An 11963-nucleotide genomic window follows, 5' to 3' on the forward strand; every position below is an offset into this window, starting at 1 on the left:
ATGGTTTTCAGTTTTATTTACAGATTGCAATTGTAGTGTGAGTCTTAGTAATACACCAAAGGTTAAATGGTTGTATTAGTTTTAGGTCATCTGTGGAACCTAAATATTTTTAGGTTTAATTTATCTTTTTGTGTATTTCGCTTTTTTCTGTGAATTAAAAGACTGAAATCCTAAAAATGAAAGCAGTTTTGCCTATTTTCTCTGCAGACCTGGACAGTCTAGTCTTGGCACTAGAGGATGACATCGAATCAACTTTAAGGAGACAGTCAACCCGACGTTCCAGAAGTCTCTTAGGCTTGTTTCATTCTTTCTCTGTTTCCTTTTGTTTATTTTTCTTAATAAACTTTTATGAAGGAAGGCCATTAACCTCATTAGTTTACTTCAGTATTGCATGGTATTAAACAGCCTTATTTTCAAGGTGTCAAATGTTTAGTTTAGATTGATTTTCAAGGATTTCTGAATGCGAAGTACTTGAGTAAAAGATTTATTTGAATGTTTTAACAAAGAATTTTGTTACTTACACTCTTGTCTTCCTTCAGAAAAGAAAAAATTGCATTGCTCTTCCATTATAGGTGTGTATTTTGTGTCTCATATGGGACACATTGGTTTATTCGTTGTTATGTCAGACCACTGTCTAGATTAATTATCTCTTATTATTTAGGCCCCAGTGCAAGGCAAGACTAATGACCACCTTAGGTGCTGCTGCACCAAAAGCCATACTGAACAGTGACTGTTTGTTAGATGGCCCGACTAACATGTGTCTAATCCAGCAACTCATTATCACAGAAGCCTTTATCCCCAAAGTGCTAATGAATTTTCCTCTACCCTTTCCATAGTCCATATTCTAATTTCACTTGCAGTTAACCTTGTTTGTTGGGTTATCTCTAAGAAGCATTTTGCAAGTGTTGAGTATTGATTCCTGTTGACTAAATTTGAAGATGCTGCTGACAAAGTGCAGAACAATTACGTTATAACCAACTCCTATCAGGTTTTCTAGGCCTCAAAAGATTTTCATGATAGGATGTGATTAGATGAGCGGAATTATCTGTCCAATGGAGAAAGCTCATTGTTTGCGTGTAGAATTTTCTGATCATAACATACAGGAATTTCTATCTTGACACAAAAACGTTTCACTTAACTCAATGTTTGGTGATATGTTTTTAAGTGAATTATGTGTGAGATCAGAGCTAGTGAATAGGTCTTATGTATAGTGCTCTTGATATTTTATTAAAATCAGAAAAAGTTTCATTGTAGGCATTTATTGTATTTTGAGAGCAATTACTCTGCTATCAGATTCTTTCTTAAATTGTGAGGAAAGTTAGTTTTTATATTTTTTCATGTTGACTACAGAAGTGATTGAGTAGTCATGAATTATATCATTTGAGGTGTTGGTTTCTATAACCTGCCAACCCACCATGAAAGCCTTTTCTCAATCTGGAAGGCAAACACCAAATGATAGATGAAAGTGATTTGCATATGTAATATTGAATTAGTTTATATCCTGTATGCATGGCTTTTAAGTAATAAGCATATATTATACCTAGTCATAGTATGTAGGTGGAATAGCCAGTCAGAGCTGTTGTCGCTGAAAATGGAACTTACTGCATTGATTTTGAAGCCTGAGTGAGAGGTTGGTTGATGCCAGTGATGCAGGTTGCTGTCCGTTTATTGGGACTCCTCTTGCAGGTCTGGATCACCTAGCTCTGGCCAACTCTAATGACATTAATGCCACGCTGCTCAAATCATCCCTTGTTGCTCACCAGCGCTCACAAAGCCTCTCAGGTAAACATACTTGGCCTAAAGTTTATTAAAGATAAGGTTTGGCCTTTGAAAAGTCTCCAGATATCACAGGGATTTTGTGATGATAAATATAATGCAGTTGTACCAGGCAATTGAAATATACCTTTTATTTTCAGCTCTTTTAAGTTGCATGGTCCATTTTATTCTTTGCTGAATAGTCAACAACAGACCTTTATATGAATGAGGAGACATAGTTAAACTCATTACTGATTTATATTGTGGCTTTGGATTGCCATTTAGCCATTGTATCTAGAAGTCTGTTGGGAAACTTGCTTGCTTATTTGGTTTTTTAGCCATGCTTTTGTTCTTCTTGATGTGAAACATATGCATTTGATGAGGAAAATATGTGCATTTATACTTACAGTTTCAAGGAAGAAAAGTAAAATTATTTCATGCGAGATTATGTGCTATTAGCGAGTCAAGTTCCATATATAAGTATGTGGTGCAATTAGCATAACAAGGGAAAGCTTTGACCAACTTACCATAAAGACCTACCAGTAAAAGACAGTAATACTAAGGATCTACTTCATCAACTGGAATATATATTTTGTGGCTTTGTTTCTAGCCATAATTGCTCTATTTGGAGACTGACAACACTGTCTTCATGACTTACCCCTCTCACTTTGTAGTCATCTACATTAACCCAGTGCTGGGTTAATGCTTTTTAAAAGATGAATGACTCATTCCATAAACATACTGCAAACAGAAACAGGAATGGAAATTGAGGCATGGATAATTTAGGTTTTTAGAAAACGAACTCATTCTGGTCAGTGCAGAGCAGTAGCAGTAATTTGGAAGTTAATGAGTAAGGAACCCAGAAATACCAGTGTGTCTCAAATTTATAAAGTTACATTGATGATGGACTCAGTGCATGTTTGTCGTAATTCATGTATTCACAGATAATTGATTCCTACTACCTGCATATCTCATGTCTTTATATATCAAGGAAGATTCGTGTAATTATTCGTTACCTGTATATCATTTAATCATTATTATCACTTCAAATTTTTGTATGAATATTTACATTTCATTTGTAAATTTCAATTCTCTTGAGTTAACAAGATATGCGTAGATGATCTTAGTTTGATCTGAAGGACAAAGGTACATGTCTGTAATCTGATGTAAGTGACTCGTATTGAATGTGAACGTATTTGATTTGTTTTGGTTTGCACTAAACTAAAGGATTAAATAACGTAATACTTTCTCTTCAGGTATGATGTGCTTTGCATTTTGGGGAAAAAAAGGAAAAAAAAGAGAGAAGGGGGCCAAGTGAGGATATTCCCTCAAAGGCTCGGTCCTCTGTTCTTGGCGCTACCTTGCTAATGCGGGAAATGGCGAATATGTATTACGAAAAAGAATATATATATATGTATATATATGTATATTTTTTTATTTATATTTTTATTTTGCTTTGTTGCTGTCTCCTGCGTTAGCGAGGTAGCGGAAGGAAACAGACGAAAGAATGGCCCAACCCACCCACATACACATGTATATGCATACATGTCCACACATGCAAAAATATTTACCTATACATCTCAACTTATACATATATATATATACACACACACACATATACTTATATAAACCTGTACATAATGCATACTGTCTGCCTTTATTCATTCCCATCGCCACCCCGCCACACATGGAATAACAACCCCCTCCCCCCTCATGTGTGAGAGGTAGCGCTAGGAAAAGACAACAATGCCCCGTTCATTCACACTCAGTCTCTAGCTGTCACGTAATAATGCACCGAAACCACAGCTCCCTTTCCACATCCAGGTCCCTTTCCACATCCAGGCCCCACAGAACTTTCCATGGTTTACCCCAGACGCTTCACATGCCCTGGTTCAATTCATTGACAGCACGTCGACCCCGGTATACCACATCGTTCCAATTCACCCTATTCCTTGCACGCCTTTCACCCTCCTGCATGTTCAGGCCCCGATCACTCAAAATCTTTCTCACTCCATCTTTCCACCTCCAATTTGGTCTCCCACTTCTCCTCATTCCCTCCACCTCTGACACATATATCCTCTTGGTCAATCTTTCCTCACTCATTCTCTCCATGTGACCAAACCATTTCAAAACACCCTCTTCTGATCTCTCAACCACACTCTATTTATTGCCACACATCTCTCAACGCTACCTCGCTAACGCGGGAAATGGCGAATAGTTTGAAAAAAAAGAAAGATCTCTCTTACCCTTACATTACTTAATCAAACCACCTCACACCACATATTGTCCTCAAACATCTCATTTCCAGCACATCCACACTCCTGCACACAACTCTATCCATAGCCCACGCCTCGCAACCATACAACATTGTTGGAACCACTATTCCTTCAAACATACCCATTTTTGCTTTCCGAGATAATGTTCTCGACTTCCATACATTTTTCAACGCTCCCAGAATTTTTGCCCCCTCCCCCACCCTATGATTCACTTCCGCTTCCTTGGTTCCATCCGCTGCCAAATCCACTCCCAGATACCTAAAACACTTTACTTCCTCCAGTTTTTCTCCATTCAAACTTACCTCCCAGTTGACTTGACCCTCAACCCTACTGTACCTAATAACCTTGCTCTTATTCACATTTACTCTCAACTTTCTTCTTTCACACACCTTACCAAACTCAGTCACCAGCTTCTGCAGTTTCTCACATGAATCAGCCACCAGCGCTGTATCATCAGCGAACAACAACTGACTCACTTCCCAAGCTCTCTCATCCACAACAGACTGCATACTTGCTCCTCTTTCCAAAACTCTTGCATTCACCTCCCTAACAACCCCATCCATAAACAAATTAAACAAGCATGGAGACATCACACACCACTGCCACAAACCTCCATTCACTGAGAACCAATCACTTTCCTCTCTTCCTACACGTACACATGTCTTACATCCTCGATAAAAACTTTTCACTGCTTCTAACAACTTGCCTCCCACACCATATATTCCTAATACCTTCCATAGAGCATCTCTATCAACTCTGTCATATGCCTTCTCCAGATCCATAAATGCTACATACAAATCCATTTGCATTTCTAAGTATTTCTCACAGTCTTCAAAGCAAACACGTGATCCACACATCCTCTACCACTTCTGAAACCACACTGCTCTTCCCCAATCTGATACCTGTGTATATATATATATATACACAGGTAGTGGGGGGGGGTTGGAGATCCTCCTCTCCCGTTCTCACCTTTCCAAAAGAAGGAACAGAGAAGGGGACCAAATGAGGATTTCCCCTCTTAGGCCCAGTCCTTTGTTCTTAACGCTACTTTGCTAATGTGGGAAATGGCGAATATGTATAAAAAAAAAAAAAGAATATGTGTATCATAGGGTGGGGGAGGGGCGAAAATCCTGGGAGCCTTGAAGAATGTGTGGAAGTCGAGAACATTATCTCGGAAAGCAAAAATGGGTATGTTTGAAGGAATAGTGGTTCCAACAATGTTGTATGGTTGCGAGGCGTGGGCTATGGATAGAGTTGTGCGCAGGAGGATGGATGTGCTGGAAATGAGATGTTTGAGGACAATGTGTGGTGTGAGGTGGTTTGATCGAGTAAGTAACGTAAGGGTAAGAGAGATGTGTGGAAATAAAAAGAGCGTGGTTGAGAGAGCAGAAGAGGGTGTTTTGAAATGGTTTGGGCACATGGAGAGAATGAGTGAGGAAAGATTGACCAAGAGGATATATGTGTCGGAGGTGGAGGGAACGAGGAGAAGTGGGAGACCAAATTGGAGGTGGAAAGATGGAGTGAAAAAGATCTTGTGTGATCGGGGCCTGAACATGCAGGAGGGTGAAAGGAGGGCAAGGAATAGAGTGAATTGGATCGATGTGGTATACCGGGGTTGACGTGCTGTCAGTGGATTGAATTAGGGCATGTGAAGCGTCTGGGGTAAACCATGGAAAGCTGTGTAGGTATGTATATTTGCGTGTGTGGATGTATGTATATACATGTGTATGGGGGTGGGTTGGGCCATTTCTTTCGTCTGTTTCCTTGCGCTACCTCGCAAATGCGGGAGACAGCGACAGCAAAAAAATATATATATATATATATATATATATATATATATATATATATATATATATATATATATATATATATATATATATGTAAAACTGGTATGATCACATGTGCCTGTTTGCATAGTATTGGCTGTAGTGAAATGAAGCACACGATTGGCTGTATGTGCATCTTTGGCACATTTCTGTCAAGCTGGATCTGTCTGTGGTGTTCCTGTGTTTTTGGTTGTGCATCTGAGATGGACTTGCATATAAAAGTGTATTTCAGTATTATTATATTAATGCTCAGAACTTTTTCAGGGGTTATAGACACATTTCATTTCTAATGGTGTTATATATATTTAGAAAAGCTGAGGTTTGTTTTTCACAGAAAAGATGAAAAAGTTCAGGAGCAGTCTTTCCTCATTTTTTATACCAGTAAAGTTTAGAAGAGGTAGTAGATATAAATTTGTGTATGTGTGGGTATGTTCTGATATATACACATATGCTTGTACTATACGGGAAGGGAGTTTTACATGTGGGGGGTCCCATCTCTTACAACTTTCTAAACCTCTGTATGCTCTTCACATTTACTGTTTCCTCTTTCAAATTTTTCCATTCTCCCCCAATTCATATGATATAAAAATGCTTTTCTTGACATCGTTTCTGGCAAGTTTCATGTTTGATTTCTTGTAATGATCTCTGTAATTACTAATTTGTAATGATCTGTTCACATTGTTAGAGGAAGGAGTTTTATACTTGTGGGGGCCTCGTCTTGTGAACATTCCTTATCATGCATCTATTTTAGTTTATCTGTGCTGTCTGCATTAACCATGTCTTCAGGCATTCTGTTCCATCCATCTACCACTCTGATACTATGATAGTACTTCTTCACTACTTAACAAGTTTCTTGCTTAATTGTATGTTATGATGTATTTAATACCATAAAAGTACCTCTTCACATCTTCACAAGTTTCTTGCTTAATTATGTGTTGTATCCTATGGTTGTTCTGTCCCTATACAAACTGTTCATTGTCCATGTCATCACTATTTTTATAAGCTTAAAGGTTGTGATTAGGTCACCACTCACCCTTCCAAGGTGGGCAAATTTAAGGCTTCTTTTTGTAACTCACCTCTCTTAATTTTTGGTACCATCCTCTGGACCTTCTTTGCTATCTCTGTGTTTCATTAAATGTAGTGACCAAACATGAGAGGCAAATTCTAGTGTTTTCTTATGTAGGATATGGACAGATTGCTGAAAGTTTTGTTATCTTTGTACTTGAAATCTGTTCTGATATTTGCTAACAGACAGTTTGTCTCCTTTACTATTCTCTTAATGTGGGACTTCAGCGACAAGTTAGGGATGATGTCATCTCCCAAGCCCTTCTCACTAACAGAATCTTGAAGGTCATTTCTTTGTAGATAATAGCTATAATGATGCCCTTTTTCACTTTGTCTCATCCTCATTACTTTACATTCATTCAGGTTGGATTTCATCAAAAGTATAACAGATCAGCTTTGGACATAGCTAGGGCCCCTTGTAAATTGATGCAATCCTCATTGATTCTCACTTCCCTCATTACCTTTGCATCATCTGCAGACATATTATGGTAGGAGTACAAACCTTCAGGCCAGTCATTCACACAGGGCAAGAAGAGCAATGGGCCTGGAGCAGAATCCTGTAGTACTTTGCTGTTAACCTCAACCCATTTTGAAAAGGCTCGTCTGATTTGTGTCCCTTGTTTCCATCCACTAAGATAACCTTCTACTTTTTATCCATCAAATGAGTCTCTCCCTCATTCCTACCATGTGATCCAGCGTCTTAATCATCCTTCTGTGTGGCAGTGTCGAATGCTTTTGGCAGTCCAGATGCAAACAGTCCACTTAGCCTTCTCTTTTGTCCAGTGCAGAGCTTACTCTCTTGTAGAAATCTAAGAGATGCATTGTGCATGACTTTCTTTTCCTGAAACCATGTTTTCCCTCACTGAGGTAATTTCTCCTCGGCAGGAAGTCATCCATTTGCTTTCTCTATCTTTTCCAGGACCCAACAGACCACACTCGTCAGTGAGACTGGTCTGTACTTCAACGCCTCTTCCCGGTCTCCTTTCCTATAGATAGGTATGATGTTTGCTCTTTTCCACTCCCCTGGCACTCTGCCTTTCTCCAGTGACCTCTTGAACAGTATTTCAAGAAGTTTGTCCAGTATGTCTGCACCCACCTTCAGCACATATGATGAAATTTCATCAGAACTAAGAACCTTTAATGGGTCAAGCTTGACCCTCCAGTATTCTCCAATGCCTTTTCTAGATATCTCATTGCTTTGTAAGAGCTTCTCTCTGTTCCTTGTCATTGATGTTCAGGCTGTAGTTTCTTCCACTGTCAAAACACTTTTGAACTTTTCATTTATCTTAACATAACTGTACATTTTCCTCTACAACCATTCCCTCAGAATCCCTAAGGCTGATTAGTTGCTCTTTAATTGACAGTTTACTCCAGATGAATTTATGGAAAGGTTTTGGATTTTATCCCAACTAGTCTGCAATATTCTTTTCAGAAATTATGTGCGCCTCCTTTCGCATCAAGTTATACTTGTTTATTGCTCTCTTATAGCTTACAGATGCTGGCTGACTTGAGGGCTGCCTATATCTTCACCACAGCACATCTCGAAGCCCCATTGCTCTTTTTGATATCTTTAAACCATTCTTCTCTCTTTCCTAATCTTCCTTCTATGTTTGAGGCTACAGTTACTCATGTTCCTACTTCTTCATCATAAATTTCACAGAACCCTTCACCACAATACCTAGGTTTCTGGCTACTGAACTCCGGATCCCAAATATTATTATTACAAAAATTAGGTTTTGTCAATTCTGTAATTATATTTCCTCTCTTAAGTTTTGTTTAATTTCTGCTGTTTTAACTTAACCATTTACTGCATAATCAAATTAAAGCATTACATGATCACTTTTCTAAGTGGTGTACCATGTGTTATATTCTCAGAATTCATGCAAATATGTGTAAAGATAAAATCTGGTAATTGTGGTGTATCAGTCCCTCTTGTCCAGAGTGTTCACTGAGATGCTGGTATGAGAAGTTTTCTCATACACACTCAAAGAACTTTATTCCTGGTGAAGGTGACTAAGAGGGGCAGGAGATGGGGGGTTGGAAACCCTCCCCCTCTTGTATTTCAGTTTCTTAAAGTTGAAACAGAAGAAGGAGACAAGTGAAGGATGCTTGTCCCTCTTGAAGTCTCAGGCTGGGTCTTTTCCTGGCACTACTTCATTAATCCAAGAAATGCTAAACAAATATAAAAGAAAGACATAGAATGCAGCACTGAAATTATAGTAGCCCCTTAGAAGGGGTCCTAGGGTTGTACGATATTGATTATAGCTGACATATTATAGAACTATTTGTAAGTGGTTTTGTATTGGAATGAATTCTCTTAATATATAGTGATTGAGATGTACCAAAGACTTTTGATTAGATTGAGAGGGTTTCTCATAGTAGTTACAGGATTGTTGTTGAAATCATTAGATGATGTGAATGCTCTTCAGTTCCACCCTCTTTGGATACCCCTTTAAGGGACTGACTTTGATTTATGTTTTGTCATATCATATATCACGATAAGAAAACTTGAAGATTTTAAAAACTATATTATCCTGGCAATAGCAGTGAATTGTATAGGGTTCTTAGTTAAGGACAGTTGTATATATTGCCCAGGTAGGATTGGGATATTTTCTGCCTGATATTTTGGCTTTATTTTGATGGGAAGAATAACATAACTCTGGCTATAGGTCATATTGTGTTGTTTGAAAGAAGTTTGGTCTTTTGATTGTTCCACCAGCAAAGTAATAAGTTTCCAGTAAATGTTTAAGATGATGTAATTATACCTTGCAGTGTGAAGGAGAAAATGGAAATTTAATGCATTGTGCATTGTTTATGACACCTGTAACCATTTTCTTTGAGGAGAGTGGCAGTAATCCACTAGAAATATTGTAAGATCTGCTGGTAAAATCCATGAAGATCTGGCCAAAAGTAATTGTGTTTTTCAGTGTTAAGGGAATAAGGATCAGGTTTGAGGGCAAGGTTAAAGGAAGGAAAATTTAGATATGCAACAAAACCTTAATAGTCTTGAGAATGGGTGGTTTCCATTTTTATTTGTATCTATTTGTTCCTTTAATGCTAGTTTTCTCGTTCACTCCTGATTTGAGCAGTGTCAGCATGAGAGTATGGTATACTTAGAGGGGGTCACCATCAAATTTGAGCTTTTTACTGTGTGCACTCTTCTTTCTTGAGTGTTGGATGGGGGTGTACCACCCTGTTACTGACAAGCTACATCAGATGTCACAGTACATAGTTCTTATGGAGAGAAAGAGTACTAACTAGTATCTGCAAGGTGATTTTGACAGAATGGCGTGGCTTGCATGTAACGCTTACTATATATCATACTTGTTGAATTGTACTGTTTCCCTCAGCTGCCATTCCTTTTCTGTAATTGTTGATTTGAGGTTTATCTGGTTTAACTTCAGCCATGAGTCAAACCTGCTTTTAGATGTTTTTGTAGTCATTCTGTGCATGTTTCTCATTTCTTCCTGGTATCACATTGAACAACCTCTCAGGCTTTTTCCAAACATTCATAGATTTTCATCACTTATATCTTTAGTATGTTCCTATAAATTATTCCCAGTTTCATGATCATGAATCTTCAATTTTGAGATGCTTTCAAATTTATGATGCAGTTCCTTATGTCTTATATTTACTGCCATGCATATATTATCACAAATATATCTTTTTCTAAGTTATATAATTCCATTTTTTCTGTCTCCTGTAATGATTTATGTATTCTAGGCCATCAGCTTTTTTGTAAAGTCTTTATGAATTCTAACTTCTTTGTTTCCATGTGCTTAAGTGGTGGCCATACAGTACAGCAGTATTCTCTTTTGCTTCTTATAAATACAATGAACATAAATCTTTAGCATCCTTCTCTCATTATATAAGTTCTCATCATCTTACCACTGTGTTATCAATATACTCCATGAATTCAAGTACTTGTAGTAAGTGCCTCAAGATTTTTGACTTTTTTTTTAAGGGTCTTTGTGTGAAAGTTCCAATACATTGTTAACCATTCCATGACTTATTCATGTAAGTATCTCTTAGGCAAAAATCCATTAGCTTCACTTTCACTCATTTGTATATAAATTCAAGGCTCTTTGTAATTTTCCTTGGTCTTCTTCATAAACACTCTCTTACCTATTCTTATGTCATCTGCAAAACACCATACCTGTACTCTCCTTCACATCATTGTCTGTTTGATACCATTATTGCAAAGGGTATTGCAGCTAGTTCTCCATTTTCAACCTTTTTGAATTTTCTCTAGGTTAAATACTCCTTAATCTGCTTTCCTAGAGGCTTGTTTAGTGTATCAAGACCATGAAGCTTGTATGGATCATGATCTTTTGATATTTTGTTGATGTCCACACAATTCACATGTCTGCCTTTATTCATTCCCATCGCCACCTCGCCACACATGGAATAACATCCCCCTCCCCCCTCATGTGTGCGAGGTAGCGCTAGGAAAAGACAACAAAGGCCCCATTCGTTAACACTCAGTCTCTAGCTGTCATGCAATAATGCCCGAAACCTCAGCTCCCTTTCCACATCCAGGCCCCACAGAACTTTCCATGGTTTACCCCAGACGCTTCACATGCCGATTCAATCCACTGACAGCACATCAACCCCGGTATACCACATCGATCGAATTTACTCTTCCTTGCCCGCCTTTCAGCCTCCTGCGTGTTCAGGCCCCGATCACTCAAAATCTTTTTCACTCCATCCTTCCACTTCCAAGTTGGTCTCCTGCTTCTCCTCGTTCCCCCCACCTCTGACACTTATATCCTCTTTGTCAATCTTTCCTCTCTCATTCCTCTTGATCGAGTAGGTAATGAAGGGGTATATATATATATATATATATATAATATATATATATATATATATATATAATATATATATATATATATAATATATATATATATAATATATATATATATATATATAATATATATATATATACATATGTATGTACATGTGTATGGGGGGGGGGTTGGGCCATTTCTTTCGTCTGTTTCCTTGCGCTACCTCGCAAACGCGGGAGACAGCGACAAAGTAT

General features: G+C 38.1%; 1 protein-coding gene across 11 annotated transcripts in view; it reads left to right on the top strand.

The window, feature by feature from the left end:
• The window catches only part of LOC139760854 (uncharacterized), a 206610-nt gene that overhangs the window by 149396 nt on the left and 45251 nt on the right, over positions 1-11963 (top strand). For 8 of the 11 annotated variants that reach the window (XM_071684550.1, XM_071684555.1, XM_071684560.1 and 5 more), the window contains one exon: positions 1687-1782. The exons of the other annotated variants lie outside the window; for them this stretch is intronic. In XM_071684550.1, coding sequence (XP_071540651.1) covers positions 1687-1782 — 96 coding nt within the window. The remainder of the gene's footprint in view (positions 1-1686; positions 1783-11963) is intronic. 11 annotated transcript variants of the gene reach the window in all.

The sequence above is a fragment of the Panulirus ornatus genome, chromosome 38, assembly GCF_036320965.1.
Source record: "Panulirus ornatus isolate Po-2019 chromosome 38, ASM3632096v1, whole genome shotgun sequence".
In the NCBI taxonomy this organism is placed as follows: domain Eukaryota; kingdom Metazoa; phylum Arthropoda; class Malacostraca; order Decapoda; family Palinuridae; genus Panulirus; species Panulirus ornatus.